Source organism: Macrotis lagotis, chromosome 4 (assembly GCF_037893015.1).
Source record: "Macrotis lagotis isolate mMagLag1 chromosome 4, bilby.v1.9.chrom.fasta, whole genome shotgun sequence".
NCBI lineage: Eukaryota > Metazoa > Chordata > Mammalia > Peramelemorphia > Peramelidae > Macrotis > Macrotis lagotis.
In genome coordinates this window covers 30,757,610-30,779,783 of record NC_133661.1, presented here as the reverse complement: position 1 = coordinate 30,779,783, position 22,174 = coordinate 30,757,610, and the positions used below count along the sequence as shown (strand labels likewise).

At 42.6% G+C, this 22,174-nt stretch overlaps 1 protein-coding gene across 6 annotated transcripts in view; it reads right to left on the bottom strand.

The window, feature by feature from the left end:
- The window catches only part of VPS26A (VPS26 retromer complex component A), a 28,927-nt gene extending 9,720 nt beyond the window's left edge, over positions 1-19,207 (bottom strand). Inside the window, exons 1-4 of one of the 6 annotated variants that reach the window (XM_074232420.1) lie at positions 19,113-19,207; positions 10,289-10,441; positions 4,197-4,346; positions 604-679 (exon numbers count right to left, since the gene is read on the bottom strand). In XM_074232420.1, the coding sequence (XP_074088521.1) occupies positions 604-679; positions 4,197-4,274 (154 nt within the window). In that variant the 5' untranslated portion in view covers positions 4,275-4,346; positions 10,289-10,441; positions 19,113-19,207. Of the gene's footprint in view, positions 1-603; positions 680-2,834; positions 2,881-4,196; positions 4,347-6,609; positions 7,094-7,942; positions 8,039-8,892; positions 8,997-10,288; positions 10,442-16,781; positions 16,981-19,112 lie in introns of those variants that run through there. The other 5 variants (XM_074232419.1, XM_074232418.1, XM_074232421.1 and 2 more) reach the window with 5 other exon arrangements.
- Between the last annotated feature and the right edge of the window lie 2,967 nt (positions 19,208-22,174).

Here is a 22,174-nt window from a genome sequence, read left to right as displayed (position 1 = left end):
GTTATAGTGTAAACTTGTAACTTTAAAGTATGAGGGGCTTTATTTACTAACTCAAAATTCACAAAACCCCTCAAATTTTCCTCAATGCCAATGAGATTTGGATATGCACAGGGCTGGGGAGATGATGGCTGCTACAACCATCATCATCATCATTCAATGATTCAGTCCTGCTATAAATAAGAAATTTTCTAAGGGAAATGTCTTCAAAATATAAAAGTTAAGACAGCATTTTAGGACACAGCTTTTAAAGAAATCTGGCCGATGCCAAAAACTCTATTAGATTCTGTGCTGGGTGAAACTCTGGGTGAATCTAGGTACCCATGAGATGATGAACCCAAACAACATGGGGAGCAAGTGTGAGGGGAGTTGATGACAAGGTTTAGAAAGTTACTCAATGTACTACTTTCAAGGCTGTGGCTGAAACTCCTCAGTTCAATTTCAGTACAAATACAAAAGTTAATCTCCAAGTTTAAAACCAGGAAGGCTTGTCATTTTAAAGATGTTTTCTAGTGTAAAAGAGCTTTTCCACACCTTCCTCTCATTCTTGAATTATCAAAAACAAAACAAACAAGAAACAAAAGAAAACAAGGTTTTAAAACTCACCAATCTGGCCTACAAATTCAATCCTAATTCCTTGGTGTTCTAGCCTCTTTCCAGGTTGCTTAAAGGCTAGGTTTACCTGCCAAGACATAATGTTTTAATAAATGTTAAGGGAATGCCATCACAACCAGTTTTTCCTGGGGGCAAATACATATTTATTTCCATTTCTTTCTTTCTTTCTTTCTTTTTTTTTTTTTTTTAAGGTTTTTGCAAGGCAAATGGGGTTAAATGGTTTGCCCAAGGCCACACAACTAGGTAATTATTACGTGTCTGAGACCGAATTTGAACCCAGGTACTCCTGACTCCAGGGCCGGTGCTTTATCCACTATGCCACCTAGGCACCCCTTATTTCCATTTCTTTTAATAGCACATTGAGGTCTTGTGTCTATAGTAGACTTCACATCTATTCATAATATACAACTAAATATTTGCATCAAACTATTTCCCATCTGATCCTGTCTTAGAGAAAGAAGAGATAACCGTTCTTGTTCTCAGCCAAATGAAATAATTTAAGTATTTTGATTTAAAATGTTTCCATCTAATCTACATATGGGAAGGTAATTTTATCAACAAAGACTTCCTGTGTTTTCTTTTTTGGTTTGCCATGCCAGATCAATACATAAAATGCTCACTTCTTTGCCCACTACTTCTGAAAGTCTCATAGCCAGAAAGGCCTTCAAGGTCACCTCATACAGTCCCCTAATTTACAGAGCAAACAATGCCCAGGGGGAACCATGCCTTGCCCAAGGTCACATGTGATAAGATTTCTAAGGCACATATGATCCTTGGGATTCATGCAGGGAGCAAAGTCCTTCTGGAACGGAAATGAGGACAAATCCTTAACATCAGTGTACATAGAAAGATGTCACCCCCTTGAGTGGCTCCTAATTAGCCTGGGCCCCTTCCTTTGTAGTCTTCCTTAGCTCATCCTTCTCTTCCACACAGGGACCCTGGCCTCTGGGCTGTGCCTTCCACTGGTTTACCTTCCTTGCATCTCTGCTTCTGGCTTCCTCCAGGTCTCAATTAAGGCCCACCTTCTGCAAGAAGCCTGAGACCACCTCTAATTTAACCTCCCTGATCATGTCTTGGCTCCTTCTTTAGACTGTGAGCTCCTGGGGGGCAGGGAAAGCCTTGTACCTTTCTTTCCCTCCCTAGCACACAGAAGGTACTTAATAAATGCTTGCTGACTGATGCTTCAGGATCTTCAAACTAAGCTTCAAGTTGTCACCAAAAAGCCCTATCCCTGCTCATATTAATAAAGGAGTCTGTAAAATTCCTCTTGATTTGGCAAAGAGCTCAGCTCTACCATCACTACCCGCCCAAAGTCTCTCTGGGTCAATCAAAAATTCCTGACAAAGACTACAGGAACCATCTCCAAAAAAAAGAAAACTGATCTGGGCACATAAAGACATGCTCCACTCATGAGAAGACAGGTACAATTCAGAAAAAGGAACTCGGTGGTTTTCCTTGGTCCAAACCCTGAAAATGTGCCAAAACGACCCCAGAACTAGGGGAAGAACCAAGCTGCTGGTCACACCCATTCCTGCCAGGGGCCGAGAACTGGTCCAATGATGCTACAAAGCCACTGGAACCCAGCAAGGACCAAGAAACTCTTAAAAACTCTGCCCCTGTTTTCCCAAATGCATATAAAAACAGTATTTGACATTTCATTCTTAAAAAAAGGTTGAATTAGGGACGGCTAGGTGGCCTAGTGGATAAAGCACAGGCCTTGGAGTCAGGAGTACCTGGGTTCAAATCCAGTCTCAGACATTTAATAATTACCTAGCTGTGTGGCCTTGGGCAAGCCACTTAACCCCATTTGCCTTGCAAAAACCTAAAAAAACCCCAAAAAACAAAAAAACAAACAAACAAAAAAGGTTGAATTACAAATTCTTTCCTTTCTCTTCCCCCTCCCTGAGGCTGTAAGCAATTTGTTATAGGTCATATATCATGCAAAACATTTCCATCTTAAGTCATATTGTGTTCAGACTCTGACCAAGAGGTGCCACTCCTGGGCACGTACCCCCAGGTGGACCAGAACTACAATGGTCTGCGAGGTGCCAAGATGCTTGCAGCAGCACATTATGCCCAAGAACCAAAAACAAAATGTGTGCCCATCAATAGGGAAGCAGCTGAACAAACTGATGGCATATAAATGGAACAGAGTACTACTGGTACAATAAGAAATGACTAATCCTAGAAATCTGGAGAAACATGGGAAGAGATGTATGTACAGGCTGATGCAGAAAGAAGACAGCAGATCCTGAAGAACAGCTCCGCCTAGAACAATGAAAATGAAAAGATCACTAAACAAGGGGCCTGTTCTAAGTCCTGGAGAACAGACAATAGAAAGGGTAAAGTGCAGCTTGCTCGGGGACACTGGGATTGTTGCTAGTACATCTTGGTTACAGGGGAGGAGTTGTTGGAGGGATGGCATTCAGAAATGACAGTGAGAAAAAAGATAAAACATCAAAGTAAAGAATTATAAAATAACAAATTAGAATTTAGTAAAATCATAATCATAAAAGATTCTGTATAAATATAATTGAGAACATATAAAGAGAAAACTCCAGCTCTAGGCAGAGTTACTCAACCTACTCAGAACCCACCTAACTCCCTTCCCTTCATCCTGTCCCAGGGTCATGCAGCCTGGTACCTTCTGAAGAGAAGACAGACAAGACCCTTGTCTGTCAGGGCCTTTCCCTGAGTCTGTTTTGGGATGAGGTGAGGTTCTGTAGGAGCTAGGCCACCTCTTCTAGCTGGGGAGATGAGATCACTCCTCTGCCAGTCACCCAAATATTAACTTATCAAATGCTAGTGGTGGACCCTCTACTAGACAGACTTAAGATATCCTTGGCCTTCCTCTTTTTCCCAGGTCAAACAGCCCCATTTGCTTCTAAATGTCTTTTATTCAATCTATTTTTCACCCCCTTGATTATCCTGGTTTATCTTATGCAGGCTCCTCCCCACCCCCCAGTTTCTTAAATGTGGGGTTGGGGGGGAAGGGAGGGCAGAAAAGATATTAACGATAATGAACTGATTTTGGCACTTTGCTTATCTGTGCTCTGACCAACCCTCTCCTATTAAAAGAGACTGTATTTCTAACACTAATATAACTGCAGATGGGAGGGTAGGGAGGAGGGGAGTCCCAAGCACCTGACCAAGCAAAAACTGTGTCCCATACCCTAAATATAAAGGAAAAGAAAATGAAGTACCAGTAGAAATCCTGCAGAGAGTAACACAAGGAGTAATCCAAATCCTGTGGGAAATAAGGGATGGACCAGGTTCTGAAATCTGAGAGCCTGGGTTCAAATCCTGCTTCAGAAGCTTGTATGACCTTGACAAAGTCCTTTAACAGGCCTTGGGGTTAGATAGCTTCCGAGATCCTTTTTCTCTGAAGTCTCCCCACTTCCTACTATTCTACACTAAACAACCATAAGACAGTAAACTTAAGCCTTTGGGGGAAAAAAAGGACTTCAAACATACTTAAAAAATGAACTGTTTCAAAATCTTTTACCATCAACATGGAACTACAAATGCTAATGTTTTACAACCAGACGGCAACAGAAATTCTAGTCCCATATCAAAAAATATACCTTTCCTGAAACAGATTCACCATCGTAGAATAGATAATGTTTTTCTACTTTCCCATCTTCACTTTTCATTTCCGCCATCTTCCGGGACTCCCCATCATTAAGGACAACATCAATCTCACAGATGGGACCAAAAAAACCTCCAAGAAAACTCTGGAAAAAAAAAAAAGAAAAGCAACTTGATTATTAACAAATGAACAACTTTTTCCTTTAGTAAATTTTCTAATTAAAATTTTTTTTTTTGGCAAGGCAATGGGGTTAAGTGGCTTGCCCAAGGTCACACAGCTAGGTAATTATTAAGTTTCTGAGGCAGGATTTGAAGTCAGGTTCTCCTGACTCCAGGACCAGTGGTCTATGCACTGCACCACCTAGTCGTCCCTCTAATTAAAATTGAACTAACTTATTTTTCCCCTCCAGTTACCACAGAGATTAAGGGAATGTTTACTGATGAGCTTAAAGAACTGGTAAGAAATAGAACTAAATCTATGGCTAAATAAAACAGATATACTGTACCTGAAACTTAAATAAAATTTATCAATGTCAGTCTTTTCTCACTGAGGGAATATCATAGTTGCATGTGATTATATAAAGTAAATAAAACTGGCTCCTAAATAGGACTAATTCTATTTTAATGGGTTAATTTTTGAAAAAAGATGCTTAGAGAGGGTATTAGTTTGTATATTTTATGATCTTTGTCAAAAAATTGATAACCAGGGACATGTATCAAAACTGATTAGTGAGAAACAAAAAATAGCATTCAGATTACAAACATTTTTGATTCTTTGTCCCATAACCCTTATCTGATCATCTATAGATGTTCAGTAAAAAACAAAAGTGGTAAAGAACATTTTGTCCTAATAATAGATCAATGAACTGTACATAAAAACAATCATCAAGAGAAATATTCTTCATAGGAAGTAACTACAGCACAAAGGGAAAAGCCTGAGGTTGGGAGACAGGAAATCTGCATTCTAGTCCCAGAAACTGGTTATGTGACTTAAAAACAAGTCACCTGTTTCCTCATCTATAAAATGGTGAGAATACCTGCCCTCACCCAACCTCATAAAAGATGTGCGAGCAAAGTCTGCTCAAAGGAGCGCTACAACTAAATAGGGAGGATCAAAAGGGACAAAGGCTGGTTTCACAGCATTACTTCGGCCAGTATATTTCGAATACACTGATGACAAGGTTTCCCTGTATTTTACAAGATTCCTCAGCCCTAGCTGATAGATAGCATTATGCTCAAATAACGAGCTAGTCCTTTTTTTAATATGGAAACCTGAAGGCCAATTCTCCAAAGCAGTCTGACAGAATTCCACCAGAATTCAGATGCTAGCTAGATAGTGCTTTTCTAAATAACATCTACATTCCAGGAGAGTATTTTAAGGTTAGAAACAAAGGTGAATTCTCATGAAAATTGTGCCTTCTTACCCAAGAACTAGGGAATTGAATATGTTTAACAACTATTAATCAGAAAATATTTCTGGAATGCATCATGTATACCCTGGCTAGGGGTGATTAAAAAAAAAAAACCTATAGTCTTTGCCTTCAAGGAGCAGACAATTTAAACAGGAAACCAGGACACAGATGCATAAAAACATAAGGCAACATCTAAATGGCCCAAGAGTTCTCCCAATGAACTTGGCTCAAACTCTTTGTTGTTACAGTAAGTAAAAGGGATCCTAAGATCACAGATTCAGAGCTGAAAGTGATCTCAGAGATCACAGAGGCCAATAGAGAGGGAACTTCAAGCCAGGTAACTGCAGCATCCACACCCACACCTCTCCAACTCTCTCCAGGGCATTCTGAAAGACTTCCAAGATGTCTTTCAACAACCTCTAAAACCAGACAGACAGATGGCAGCAGTAGTTGCTCCTTTCAGACTAATTTTACAAACACATCCTCCAAATGAGAGATATTTTTCTCTTTAAGCAATTTTCCCTTCAAAACCAATCACTGCTAAACTAAACTGTTTCCTGATCAAATTAGAGAGCGCATGTCTTAAAGCATTCTTGGTATTTAAAATACTTTTTTAATGTCTTGGCTTGGATTAATGCAGGAGAAGCTGAAATTACAATCACCTTTTCTTGAATAAACATAAACTAAACTTGGTAAGTAAAGTTTCAAACTGGTTAGGGGAAAACTAATTTTCCCCTTAAGATTTCTGGTAACATGCTTAGCTGGGTGTATAATTTCAATGTTCACTAAGTACTCAATGAGCAAAACTAAAAAATAAAAACCAAATTTACTTAAAATCAAACTAGTCATGAATCAAGATGACACAGGGGCAGCTAGGTGGCATAGAGGCCCTGGAGTCAGGAGGACACTTAATTACCTAGCTGTGTGACCTTGGGCAAATCACTTAACTCCACATGCTTTGCAAAAAACAAAACAAAAAAAATGACACATTACAAACCTGGAGAGTCAGATCCACTTTCCAATTAGTTAAGATGTGGATGCCAATATACCCCACCCCCACAATGTTCTTTCTGGAAGAATTTTCCATTGTCTCCTCAAAGGTAAAGTTCTAGAGCAGTAAAAAGTATGAAAATAATGTCATGAAAATTCCCAGAGTCTAAATATGCCAGGGATTCCCTAGTATGCAGAACAAGGCCTCAGAGAATTCATGTTTTAATGCAAATTCCTACGAGGAAGAGAAGAGGTAACAGTACTCTAAGAATTTAACACCTGCAAAATGCTAAATGTTCCTATTTGCATGCTAATGCAAAAACAGGTCCTGAACTTTGACTTTTAGTCTTGCTCAAAGAAATGGTTTATTCCTGAAACCACAGGCAGAACAAGGGAGTATTGAAGACTAAGTAGACTGAGGGCTGATTTTTCATTAGTTGGGTGATCCCTGGGCAAGGAACTCAAATTGCTCAGTTTTTTCATCTGAAAAATGGGGGCACCCTACTTACATTACTTGGCTCATGGCTTAGTTGTTACAAACGCCAGCTTTCCTGGGTTCAAGTCATAGCTTTTCACACATACTGTGTTCCTTTACCCACTGAGAGCTCTTAAAGGAGAAATTAAGAGGGGAAAAAACTCGAGAGTTGAATGAAAAGATTGCTGAACAAAAGAAACACATCTCAATGGAACTTTTCCTAGAAGTCATGTCAAGATGCACCTCTTCAAAAAAATGGGGATCTTGGGACTCCGAGTTGGAAGGAACCCTCTGCCTCCAATCAAAGCCAATGGAGCCCTGACTTAACTAAACTTCCCCGTGAAAGTCTAATTTTGGTAGACGGATGAAGAGCCATTCTCATCTGTCCAGAGATGTAAACAGGCTGGAAAAGAACGGATAAACAAAACGGTCTGGGCTGGTAAGGAATTGAGGAAGGAAACCAAGTGGAAATTATATTTGCTAAATGGGCTCAGATGCTTTCATGCAGTCCTAATAGGGGATAGCAAACGACTGCTGACATTAGAGAAGGCTATTTTGAGAGCCGAGCTGAATGAAGCTCCAAGAAACTACCCAAAAGCCAAGGAAGTCCTGGGTCCTAAGCAGGTCTGACAGCGGCAGAGGAGGAGGCTTTCAGAGGCAAGACCAGACTTGAAGGGGGCGTAACACAGCGGATCAAATGAGATCAGGGACGGGAAAGTCCAGTGACCCATTGAAGTACTCAAGTCCTATTCGATAGAGTCCCCCGCAAAGGTCGGACCCCAGACTTTATACTGATTCATTAACCTCATCTTGGCTGGGTTTTGTTTTGTTTTTTTTGGCAAAGCAATGGGGTTAAGTGACTTGCCCAAGGTCACACTGCTAGGCTCGGGTCTTCCTGGCTCCAGGGCTGGCCGTGCCAGCTAGTCGCCCCGTGAACCTCATCCTGAACCCTACTAATGGGTGCAAGTTACAGACGGCCTCGAATGGAACTTTCTGAGTTCGTGGGTCCTCTGCAGCCGTCCAGTGGCAGACAACAAGCAGGAAACTTCTCAAGAGCCGCAGATGGACTCAGAGACTGAGTCCACAGAAAGGCCGCGCTGGGATGGAAGGTGAAGAGCCTTCGGGGGCTGCGACGCGGGGGAAGGCGGCGACACCCCTGCACACACGCGGCCGGGGCCCGGCCCTGCCCCGAGCCTTGGGGCCCAGGGGCGCGTGTCCGGCGAGGGGCGCGTGTCCGGCGAGGGGCGCGTGTCCGGCGAGGGGCGCGTGTCCGGCGAGGGGCGCGTGTCCGGCGAGGGGCGCGTGTCCGGAGCCGTGCGTTTCTGGCGCAAGAAGGCGATATTTTCACGGGGGGTTCAGCCTCTCCAGGGGGACAGGCTCGCGCCCGCCCTCGTGCTGTCCGCCGCTCCGGGCTGCTCCTCACGCCGTCTGGGGGTTTCTTGGCAGAGCTGCGGAGGGGGCTCCCCGCTTCCTGCTTCCCGAGGGGAGACTGAGGCAGGCGGGGAGCAGGGGCGCCCCGAGTCCCGCGGCTCCGGGCCCCCGGGCCCCCCGCGGCCCCAGCCCGCCCCGGCTGCCGCCTCCCCGGGCCCCCCAAGGTCACTGGCGGCGGGGTGCGCACCGCGCCCCCCGGGCCCCCGGCTGCGGCCCCCCAGGCCCGTGTCCCCGCCCCCCGGCCCGGCCGGCTAGCCTGCCCGGGCCCGCCGGGGCGCCCAGAGGCGGCGCGGGGAGGGCGGCGGAGGCCCGGCCCCGGGCGGCGACGCCTCGGCCCGCTCCGTGGCCGTTGGGCCCGCGCGGCCCGGCCCGGCCTTCACTCACCATGGTCAGCCCCGGCGCCGCCGCCGCTCCGCACGCGCCCCGCACGGAAACCCCGGGCCCGGCTCCCTCCGCCCAGCGGCGCCCCCGTCATGTGACCGCGGCCGCCCCCGCCAGCACGTGACCTCGGCGCGGGCGGCGCGGGGCGGGGCCGGGGCTGCCGCCGCCGGGGGCGGGGCCGGGGCTCGGGGGCGGGGCCACGCTGCCCGCGCACGCTGTGGGCGGGGACGCGCTGCCGCTCGGGATTCGCCCCCTTCTGCGGGCCTCAGTTTCCCCACCTGTAAGGGGGGGGCTGGGCCCCACCCCCGCTGCTCCCGAGGCCACGCCCCGTGGGGGCGGGGCGGGCGCCTCCGGGACACGCCCGGGCGGGGCCGGCCCCGCCCCTTAAAGGGGCAGCACCACCGGGCGGGGAGGAGCGGGGCCGGGCCGGCTGGGCTGGGCTTTCCCGGAGCCTTCCCTCGGGGCGGCGCTTACAGACCCCGGCCCCGGCCCCGGCCCGTCCTCTCCGGGGGCGGCAGGGAGAGAAACAAGATAAAGGTATAAAGAACCCCCAAAGGAGGAAAACTGCTCCAAGGCGTCCCCGATCAGAGGAAGGCCGAAGAGCGGCCCGAGGCCCAAGTGTGGCCAGAGAAGCAGAAGCTGGGGCGCCCGGGCAGAGTCGGGGCGCGCACACGTGGCGGCGTCGCGGCCCCATCCGGCTCTTTGGGGTGGTGCCCCCGAGCCATGAAGCTGCGGGCAGTGCCACCGCCGGGCCAGTTCCAAAGAGGGCTGGGAAAGGGCCGGGCTCTGAGCCCCTGGGTGGGGCTGTAAGAAAAGATGAGCTCCCACCGGCCTCCCAGTCAGGAGGACCTGAGTTCAAATCCGCCCTCAGACCTAGCTGGGTGGCCCTGGGCGAGCCACTTAACCCCACTGCCTTGCAAAAACCTCAAAAAAACCCACTGAAAACAAAAGAAAAGGCGAGTTCAATGATCTTAGAAAAAGAAGGAAAGACTTGCGTGAAATAATGAGCAAAAAGAGCATACGGAATACAGCAACAGCAGGACTGCTTCAAGGACAACCTGGAGTGAAGAGGTCATTTTGACTATTGTAAATACCCAAATTAAGCAATAAAGGACACTGATCAGCTGAAGCCCAGAACACAAGCATGATCTGAAGGAGCTAGGAGAGAAAGAGAAAATTCAGAGAACATGCTAGCTTGTCTCCAAGAACTGAAAACCTTTGGGGAGGAAGAGGCCCTTTCATTTGGCCCCAGAGAACAGAAGGATGACCTCATTGCAGACAAACTCTGGCTCCTTGTCAGGAAAGGTTTCCTGATCATTAGAGCTGCCCAAAAGCCCAACGGACAACCGCAAGGGGTGGTGAAGTCTCACGTCTTGGAGAATCTGGAGCAGGCACTCACATGTTGGGACGACTGTAACAAGGATTCCTTTCACATGTGCGTTAGGGCCAGGTAGTTGCCAGTGTCTCTGTTCCTCAGATTTTTCAGTTCTATAACCAGGAGAACAAAATGGTTCTCAGTCCTCAGACTTCCTCAGTGAAGGCAGAAGAGTAGCTGAAAAGGAAGAAGACAGTACAAACCCATTAGGATGCATTTACTAAGTAATAGACACTGTGCTAGATGCTCAAAATAGAAAGGCAAACACAAAATATTTACCAAACACTAATACCACCCAGGGGATGACATAAATGAGCGGTGAGTATGTGCTGCTTCTCTTACACAGAACCAGAATGATACATCTGCTCCTTGAGATTCCAGCAAGTAATCCTAAGGTTCTGGGGGGGGATATCTTTGCCAGCACTGGTGCACCCCTTATTCTTAGGTGCCAGTGACTACTGATCCAAATCTATTTGATCACTTAACTAACATCATTTGGGCAAATTAGGACAAGAATAAATCTCCAACCATTTCTCCCAACATTCTCTCCTAGAGCACCTCAGTCTCTGGGGCAAAATTTAACTGAGTTTCCACAGAGCCTTGGTCTCACCAAGTTTATGTTCAGATAAATGGTTGACTGTTGGATCAACCCATACCTCTGCTACCACTGACCTGGGCCTCGAATGTCATTTCTCTGGAACCTAGACTCAGGCAAGCGAGTATTCTGGAGTAACTCCAAACCCACAAAGCTCTGGAGGCTCCACTTCAGAAAGACTGAAAAAGAGGCACAGCTAGGTGGCCCAGTGGATAGAGCACCAGCCTTGGAATCAGGAGTACCTGAGTTCAAATCCAGCCTCAGACACTTCATAATGACCTAGCCATGTGGCCTTGGACAAGCCACTTAACCCCATTGTCTTGCAAAATCTAAAAAAAAAAAAAAAAAAAAAAAGATTGAAAAAGAAGATAGAGACCAGAATCAAAGCTCTCTCATGAGACCAGAGTGCCTAGATAGATAGATAGATACACAGAGCAAACTCTAAATAGCATAAATAGGAAATAATTAACAAAGGAAAAGACACTAGAATTGAGGGGTTGGGAGAGGCTTCCTGTCCCACATGAGATTAGCTGGGACTTCAGTAGAAGTCAGGAGGTCAGTGATCAGCACAAAGCCAGGACAGAGGGTCTTGATCAATTCTGCAGCCAATCAGCTTGGGCCAGGCCATTAGCAGTTCATGGAGACTTCACAGTATAGAAAAGACACTTCCAATCTGTGTTAACTCTAACAAAAGCTGCATGATTCTGAGAGACAGGAAGACTTGAGTCAAATCCAACCTCAGACTCTTACTAGCTGTGTGACCCTGGACAAGTCATTTAACCTCTGTCTTAAACCACTGGAAACTCATAGAAGCAAGTTCCTTAGCTCCTCCATATGGAGAGGATCCATCCACTGAATACACTACTGAGGTCTATGCATGCACCAGTCTCCAGTTTTATACATATATTCATATATTCAAAATAAATGTAAGGTTATTTCCTGATGGAAAGTAGCTGTAGGGTGGAGTAGGGCAGTGAGGATAGATCAAGAAAGTTCTCACATAGAAAGTAGCCCTTGAGCTGAACCTTGAAGAAAATATGAGACCCTGCACTCATACTCAGTATTTATCAACATGGTAATTTAACTGTCTTAATAAGCATTTATTAAACACCTACTATATGCTAGGTTGCCATGTTGGGCTATAGGACTGAAAGAAAAGAAAGAAGGAAGGAAGGAAAAAAGAAATCTTGTTCTGGAAGGCCATGATCCAATCATCATTGAATGGAAATGCTATTAGAAAAATGGTTATTCTCGTAATTACTGAATAAAGAGAGATGGCTTTTGGGGGCAGCTAGGTGGCACAGTGGATAGAACACTGGCCCTGGAGTCAGAAGTACCTGGGTTCAAATCCAGCCTCAGACACTTGGTATCAGGAAGACCTTGTGTGTTATCTCCAACAATAAAAAGCTGCGTGATTCTGACAGGAAGACCTGAGACACTTGGTAGTTGTGTGACCATGGACAAGTCATTTAATCTCTGCCTTAAACCACTGGAAAAGGAAATGACAAACCACTCCAGCATCTTTGCCAAGAAAATCCCAAATGGGATCAGGAAAAGTCAGAAACAACTGAAAAACAACGCAACATAAAACCAATCCACACTGGTAGCTTGGGTTCCTCAACTATTCCAATGGAATCATAGATCTGCTACCCCCCCCACACACACACACACAAATTCAAACTATAAAAATAAGTTGTAGCAAAGCAGAAGGATGGCACATGGGTTCTTCTTGGACATTCAGTGAAATCAAAGCGTAGATTCACTGTGCACCCCAAAATAACAAGAAACATTACGTTACAGGATATGGGAGTATTTTGTGAAAATATATACTTGTCAAATATATGGGGAAAGGATCAACATAAAGATGATTACAGTTTCTGAAGAAATCTCTATGGAAGAGGATGAAACTAAGTGATACAATGGATAGCTGGAGTCAGAAAAACGAGTTCAAATTCAATCTTAGACCCTTTCTAGTTCTGTCAAATTCAGTTTCCACATCTGAAAATGAGAATTCTATTAACTCCCAGAGTTGTGAAGATAAAATAAGAAAACATGTCTCACTAAGAAGAGCAAATCTTAAAGTACTATAAAAATACTAGTTATTGTTAGCATTGCTATTATTATTAGTGTTAAAAGACTGAGGGGCAGCTAGGTAGTTCAGCGGATAGAGTACCGGCCCTGGAGTCAGGAGGACCTGAGTTCAAAATCACTCTCAGACACTTAATAATTACCTAGTTGTGGAACTTGGGCAAGTCACTTAACCCCATTGCCTTGCAAAATTAAAGAAATATATATTTAAATACAGGAATCCTACAAAGGCCTTGACAAGATCCTCTAAAAAAAATGTGAATGCTTGCTTTAATGCTTGTTGACTTCAATGGGAAGATAATCACTAAGGTAGATGGTGAATGACATTTTTGAAAATGCAATTCTGGTTTGGAAAATAAAAGGTGTCAAGGAACTTATGGATTACTTAAAAACCTTGGGTCTAGATGTCATAAGTATTTGTCTTCTGGAAGAGAAATGAAAGGCTTTGAACATAGTGAACACTGAATGGTGCCACCAAAAAAAAAAAAATGAGGTTAGGGGAGGTGGTGAGTAGTGTGATAGAAAGCGAAGCGAGTTTGAAATCAGAAGACCTGGGTTCAAATTCAACTCTGTTTCTTCCTCCCTGTGTGACTATGAGCCAGTCCCTTAATCTCTCAAGGCCTCAGTTTCTCCTCCTTAAAAATGAAGTTACTGTTCAGTCTGGAAATCAATGCAGAATTCTGCAAAATAAGTTTCTAAAATGGACGTACCATTGATCTAGAGCCAGGTATATGCCCTAAGGAAGTCAAGAAGAAAAAGAATGGTTCCACATACACTAAACTAGTGCTTTTTAATTGTAGTCAAAAACTGCAGAGTAGATGCCAGTCAATTGGGGAATGGCTAAACAAGGTGTGGTACACAAATATGATGGAATATTACTATGCTGTAAGAAATGAGGAATATGATGAATAGAAAAAGGCATGGGAAGACATAACTGATACAGAGTGAAGTCAACAGAAACAGAAAAGCAGTATCCACAATGATGACAAAAATGTAAATGGAAAGAACACAAAACAACACAACAGATGAATGCTGTAAAATGATAATGATCATTAGCCCCAAATAAGAGAAATGGAAAAGTACTTTCTTGAGCCCCTTTTCTTTTGCCAAGGTGTGTGGGGGGCGGCCTATGGTCATAGAACATTGCATATATTTCAATGTGTGTGTTCTTCTGAATTTACTTTATCCTGCTTTTTAAAAGAAGGGCGATGACTCAAAGAGGGAGAGGAAAGGGAAAAGAAGGTGATATAAAAACAAAAGATATTAATAAAATTTTTATTTTTAAAAAATGAAATGGGGGGGCGGCTAGGTGGCGCAGTGGATAAAGCACCAGCCCTGGAGTCAGGAGGACCTGGATTCAAATCTGGTCTCAGACACTTAATAGTTACCTAGCTGTGTGGCCTTGGGTAAGCCACTTAACCCCATTTGCCTTGCAAAAAAAAACATTTAAAAAAAATGAAATGAGGGAGTCAGGCCAGATATCCTCTATGATCCCTCTTAAGCTATGATCTTGTGATCCCTTGATTATTATCTTAAAGGACAGGAAATGACTGATTACTGATAGAGGAAGTCCTATCATCAGTTGTTTGCATGCCAGCATGCTATCTCCATTAGAGCAAAGGTCAAAATTAAATTCAATTTAGAAGAAAAAGAAAAATATCAATTATTGCTATGCCTCCACCCATTCAAATGAGCCATCGGTGCCTCAAATTAGGAAATGGGAAAAAAAAAAGATATTGACTTGGCTTATCACATTTCCTGTAAAAGTTTAACCACTGTAAAACAATCACCACAACTAGTATGCCAAAAGAATCCATAAAATCAATAAGTATTTATTAAGCTTTTACTATTCGATGCCAGAGCTATGCTAGTTGGTACCAGTGAACACCAAAACAAAAGAGAAAAAAATGTCCACAAGAAACTTAACTTTTATTCGAGAGAAATAATTGTCACATCATTATGTAAATATTGAATATTTGCAAAGTAATAATAGCAGGGAATAAAGTCCTTAGCTTAGTGCCTGCACAGAATAAAATGTTAACTTTTGATGATGATGGTGATGATGGTGATGTTGCAAGAAGGAAATGTTCATAAAGTCTGGAAAAGTTGAATAGAGTCAGACTGTGAAGGGTTTTAAATGCCAAATAGAGAAATTGGAATTTTATCCTAGAAGCATCAGTTTGAAATTTCTGGAGAAGAGCAGAGGGGTGTGGTTTTAGAAATGGCAGTTTGGTGGAGGATGATTGTTAGAGAGGAGAGACTGGAGTCTAAGGAAACCAATTAAAAGATTATTACCATAGTCTAAAGTGTTAAGAGTGGAGGTTTTATGAATGGAGAAAAGGCAATGAGAGACATGTGGCAGAAATAAAATGAAAAGAATCTGGTAAGTTATTCAATAGGATAGGAGTGGGAATAACGAGAGGGGAGATCTCAAGATTGCAAACCTGGGTGACTAGAAGAATGATTGTTCTGTTCCATCCTAGAGAAGCAACTTTCTTAGCCAGATAAAATCTGGAGGTCTTTTCTGGGGAAGAAATGTTTGAAGAAGACTACAACATCAAGGAGGTGATGCCACCACAAGCACGTGAATTGGATTTGAGTGAAGGGCGCTGTGCTAAGTCACCAGCTTCACTTTCTGCTCCAGAGTTATCTGGCTCCAGTGGCCAGATATGGATCAGGAGGATTGGAGATGACCCTGGATGTGGGGCAATCAGGGTTAAGTGACTTGCTCAAGGTCACACAGCTAGAATGAGGCAAGTGTCTAAGACCCAGATTTGAACTCCTGTCTTCTTGACTATCCACTGCACCACCTAACTGCACTGTGAGGGAGAAATAGGGCAGTCATGGACCACATTGATTTGCAATACAAACTCATCTATAAAATCCTAGAATTATGAATCAAAGTTTCAAGGCTAGGAGAAACTTAGTGACTATGATAAAAAGTCAAGTGACTTGTTGAAAGTCACTTAGTTGCCAAGGACCTCCTGATGTGGGATTTGAATGAATGCTTTTTATTTATTTTTGCTAAGCAATGGAGTTAAGTGGCTTGCCCAAGGCCACACAGCTAGGTAACTATTAAGTGTCTGAGACCGGATTTGAACCCAGATCCTCCTGACTCCAGGGCCGGTGCTTTATCCACTACGCCACCTAGCTGCCCCTGATGTGGGATTTGAACCTAAATCTTCCTGACTCAAAAGTCAGAGAAGGAACATCTTGGGAGACTATGGACAGTATCATCATCTTTAAAAACTATGCGAAACAATGAAGTTGAAGTTTAGCTCCAAAGGCAAATGAGCCAAATCCTCTAAGATTGGTCACACCTGAAATTGACAGGCCAACAAATAGATACAAAAAAAAATTAGAACAAATTAATCAGTTTTTCCATTTTCATAAACAGCAACAGAGCATAACTAGCCATATTTGGACCCTAAATCCCTTAGCCCCTCTTGGACCATGCAAGGAAGGAGAAATGGTAACTGATAAGATAACTAAACTGAGTAGATTAGTGCTAGAGATGGCCCAATCTTGAAAGTATTTGGTTGGAATTTATCTTATGGATGGGAGGGTACCATATCAAATAAACTCACACATTTATTATATATTCATCTGCAAGGCACTGACCAGCACCCTGTATTTGCAAAGACAAAAAATGAAACATTCAAGGAATTTACATTCTATTGAGGGGTGGGTGGGGAGAAGACACAGGAATGCCAACAAATATTATACAAGGAAAATTGAAATAAGAACTTAAACAAGTGGGAAAATCTCATGAAGAATCATGGGATCTGAAGGCCCTTAGGGGTCAACAGCTAGGTCATGTCTTGCCAAAGTTACCTTTAATTCATTACTCGCCAAAACTACAGGCCTTAGTCCCCATCCTCATTAGCCTCTTCTGCTGCTTTTGATACTGTTGACTGGCCTACCCCTTCTGCACAATCTCTCTTCTCTGGGTTTTTGTGACAATGTTTTGTCTTGGATCTCCTCCCACTTGTCTGAGGACTCTTTCTCAGACTCTTCAATCACATTACTTTCATCAACTGTAGATGAACTCAGAGCTCTCTACCTTCTCTCTTTGTGACCTCATAAGCTCCTAAGGCTTTAATGAGCATTTCTAGGTAGGCAACTCCTAGAACTCCATCTCCAGGCCTGATCTCTCTTCTGAACTTCCCTTTGACATGTATTTCCAATGTCCAATTAAACATTTAGAACTGGATGTCTCAGAGACACCTCAAACTCAACATATTAAAAACAGAATTCATCACCTTCCTCCCCCAAACCACTCCTCTTTCAAACTTTCCAGTTTCTTCTGAGAGCACCATCATCTTTGCAGTATCCTAGACTTGTCACCTCAACATTGTCCTGGATTCCTCACTTCCTTCACATTCAGCTGCCAAATCTTGCCATTTCTACCCCATTAACATTTCTTGAATCCATTTTCTTCTCTCTTCTCAAGTGAAACCCCTTCTTAGCTTAGGTCTTTATCCATTCTACTCCGAACTATTGTAATGCATTCTATTTGGTTTCCCTGCCTCAAGTACCTCCCTATTCCACTTCATCCTTCACACCAAAGTGATATCACTAAGGGAGATGATAGTCTAGAGACAAAAAAAAAAAGCTATGGGGAATATTCACATTTAAGCTGGAGAGGAGATGGATGATGGATGATGATCTAACAAAAGAGCCTGAAAGGGAGAAATTAGATTAAAAGAAAAACAAACAAACAAAAAAAGCAGAACACTGTCATGGGAGCCAAGAAGGAGAAAGAATCTGGGAGAAGGAATTGGTCAGAGAAATCAAAGAAGACAGGGACTAAGAAGAGGGCACTGGATTTGTAATGGAAAAGGAAAGAAAATCGAAAATGATACTGAGATTTCTACCATAGGTTACTGGGAGGATGACATTGTCTGAGAAATGAGGTTTGGAAGAGAAGAGAGTTTGGGAGAAAGTAGGTCCATTCAGCTTCTTTCATAGAATGCAAAAACCATTTATTAATAAGCACTTATCATCTCCCTTTGCAAAGTGCCTAGTGCTAAGGGTTTATATATATATATATATATATATACATATATATGTATATATATACATATATATGTATATTTATTTAGATATAAAGATTTCTATCTTTAGATTCATATATATATATATATATATATATATATATATTTAGATAAGATGCAGCTCCTAAGTCATAGCAACACAGAAAACTTACCCAGAGTCTCAGAGGTAGGAAGCAGAGTTGGAATTCAAAACCATCTGCTAATTTTAAATACATGTCCCTTTCCATAACCCCTGGGGCAGTGGCATAGGTGGTGTAGTAGATAGAATTCAGAGTCTGGAATCAGGAAGACTTTATCTTTCTGAGTTCAAATCTAGCTTCAGACATTTATTAGACTAGCTATTTGTCCCTGGACAAGTCACTTCACCCTATTTGCCTCAGTTTTCTCATCTGCAAATAAATAGATAAATTAACAAACAAACAAATAAATAAATAAATAAAGTTGGGGAAGGAAATGGCAAACCACTTCATTATCTTTGCCCAGAAAGCTCCAAATGGAATCATGCAGAATCAAATGAGACTGAAACAACTAGACAATTTCATAATCCCCACTATTCAGTTGCGGGGGGAGGGGGCAGAAGTAGAAGGAAGAAGATTCATTTCATGTTTTTCTAGTGTTCTTGACTCTTCACTCACATTTTAAAGAGTCACTTTCCTCCCCACATTTTACATACTAACTGACCACAAAAGGCAGTATGATAGAACAGAAGTATTAGTCAATTAAGAGAATAGGATTCTGGGAACAGGGGCAAACCTCTCTGGGTCTCAGTTTTCTAATCCGTAAAAATTATTGAAGTCAGATTAGAAGACCACAAGGTGCCTTCTGACTCAAAATCTATGGTCCTCTGGTCATTGCTTCAGCATCTCTGATGGTGGGGGGGGCTTAACAGAGGAGGGGCAATAAACATACTGGAGGATTCACAGGATTGAAAACTAGAAAAGACTTCAGATATCTTCAAACCCAATCTCATCTTTTTATAGATGTAAAAAACTGAAGTTCAAAGAGGTTAAGTAGGTGCCCATAATTACACAGTGAGTTAATGTTTTATTCTTTATACTCATAGCTAGCAGAGTACTTGACCCATAGTAGGTAGGTAATAAAGACTTACTGGTTGATGATTGAACCCAAACTGGAAACTGGTCTCCTGATTCCTAATCCAAGACTCTTCCTATTCAGCAAACATTTATTGAGTTTCTTCTATGTTCCAAGTTCTGTCTTAGTTTAATGCTAGTGATCGATCACAGTTCTACTCCCTCTCCCCCTATCTCTATGACATCAGTCTGGAAGACCATGAGGAGAAGTCAAGATGCCCACATGCATAGTAACTGAGAGCTAAAACATACTGTGTACATCAAAGACAATTTCTACGGACCCAGTCATTTACAAAAACCATTTGCAGGGTCATATTAATGTTTTATTCATCACAGGGATGGAAAGAGCATTGTCTCATTGAAGCTTACTTAGAATAGTGCACATGGAAACATCAGCCTGCTGAGTCGGCTTTCCCCAAGACCATATTATTCATATGGATCTAAGAATATTGTCCCATGGGACTGGGTTTTTTGGTTGCTGTTGTTTGTTTTTAAAGTTAGGAGTAATCTGATCCACTGTGTTCAGGTATTTGAAAGGAAAAAGAATTAGACTCTTTTACATGGAAATGACAAAGCAGTAGATTCAGTTCAATTAAGTTCAGCAAGTATTTATGAAATGCCTACTGTATACAAGATACTGTTTGAGGTATAAAGAGGCAATAAGTTGCTCAAGGAACTTATATTCTACTGGGGGTTTTTTTCTTATTAGATTGGAGGTAAGAATTTCACCTCTAGTGGTACAATACAAATGCTCCTGGCCGTTCTTCTTAATCACAGCCCCAGTTCTGAAAATCAACAAAATAGAACCAAGGTCCTATTCCATTATTCCTAACTAGGGTATCCAGACTTGGGCCTGCTTTGAATACTCTAATTTTTTCAAAGTAAAAGCTTCAGACCCTACAGGACACTGAAGCTATAAGCATCAAGGGGACACTGAGAGGCTGTGGTGGAACTCCAGATCCATCACAAGATCTTCCCTGTTTATGTCCATTCTTCCCAGTAACAATGTGTGTGTTTGGGGAATAATGTCCCTCAGATTTATTGTATAACTACTTTTTTTCTACTATTTCATGAAATATCTTTGTTTTTAACTAATTGTATTATCTAATGGTTTGTTGTTATTAAAAAGCTGATTATAAAAGTAAATTCACTATCAGGAGTTCATGAGCTATGGTTTAATTATCAATTCCTTGTCACTAAGGGCAGAATCTCTGTTAGAAGTATCACTTTGACTTAGGGTTAGAAATTACTTGTGGCTCCTTGTTTAATTCATTCATCATTAATCAATCAGCAAGCATTTGTTCAGCATCTACTATTTTCCAGGCAATTCGCTAAGCAAGAGAGATACATAGACAAAAATTGTACAGCCCATACCCTCAAGGAGGTTACAAGCTACTATGAGAATGTATGTCCACAAATAACTAAATGTAAGATATATGTGAAAATAAATACAAAATGGATAGAAGGTTGGAATGGAAGACACTAACACCTAGATGAATCTGAAAAGTTCTTAAAGTGAGTAGCACTTGATATAATTTTTGAAGGGAACTAGATATTCGAAGAGACAAAAATGAAGAGGGAGAGCATTCTGGAAATGGGAGATGTCAAAAGCACAGAGGTAAGAGATGAAATGCTGAATACAGAGACCAGTGAGTTGGAGGTATGGTGGGTGGAGAATTTATGGAAGCCATAAATGAATGTTTTCCTGTGTTGGAGAAGGGGACAGCCCCTTCTTCTCGGGGAATCCTGTTTTCCATGATGATTGAGGCCCTGGACCAGGTGACTTGGGGGCTGAATTGGGTCATTATGGATGGCTAAGGGAGTTGATTTGCTCACCCTTGCTTGTCAGAAAGGGCAGTTCTTCTCCAGGCTCCAGGCCTGTGGGGAAATTCCATGGATATTACCTTTGCTCTACTGATCCAATGCCCAGTCATTACTCCATGGAAATAAACACCAAGAGAAATCTACTTAAAGCAGAGTTATTGCAATATATTTTTTTTGCAAGTCAGAATGATAGGGTTGAGTTGCCAAAAGCAGATAAAAGTATCTCAACAGAAGGATTCTGCTGCCAAATACCTGGACCAGTCTCAACGCCAACCTTCTTTGCCAACATGAAATTCACCCTTTTAGAAGAGAGAAGAAAACTGGCTAAGTTGTAAGTGTCCACTTCCATGCCAACAGTTGTCAGACTTGGTTTCTCATTTCTGAAAACAGCATTTGAGCTTTGTCTACCAGGACCAAGTGGGCCAGAGGACAAACCATTGATAAAGGGCTATTATCAAGGGAGAGAAGGGTGAAATGAAGAATAGAAGTCAGGGAGCAGCAGCTTCCATGGCCAGAAGAAACAGAAGGAGGAAAGAGAGACACAAAAGGTTGGGAAATCATTTGGTTTAGTCTGACCACAAGCATCCACTTAGCTTTCACAGGGAGAAGGGAACCAATAGATAGAATCATCTCAAATCACTGATAGATCCATGAGGGTCTCCCTTGTGACCCCTGTGGAAATTGAAAACCTGCATGTGTCTGTATCTAATTAACTCATGGTTGGTGTATTCCGAAGACTATCTGGAGAAGACTCCAGCTCCCTCTGCCCAGAGTATCAAATAAAGTTAGTCTTAATTGCTACTGCCATCTTCATCAAGAATGCAGTCCTATCCAGGGCTTAGATATGCTGAAACTCCCATTTTGGAGGTGTGACTTCCAAGGGGTCAGAGCAGACACTACTGGTGACTGGGGATGCTGACCAGCATTTTTTATATACCTTTTGTGTATAGTACCTACCAAGGTGCCTGATACATAGTGGACACTCCATAGTGCAAGTTGGTTGATTATATATATCATCAACTCAAAATGATCCTTTTAAAGCCTTTATTTAGCACCTAATATGTGCTGGACATTATGTTAACATAATCCAATAATATGCATTTTGTTAATGAACTTTCTGGAGTTGGGCTCGATTTGGTTCAATTCAACAAACATATTCTAAGGGTCCACTAGGGATAGATACAAAGGCAAAGATGGGTCAGTTCCTGCCCTCAAAGAGCTTATACAATAATAATAGTAATAATTCTTGAAGACG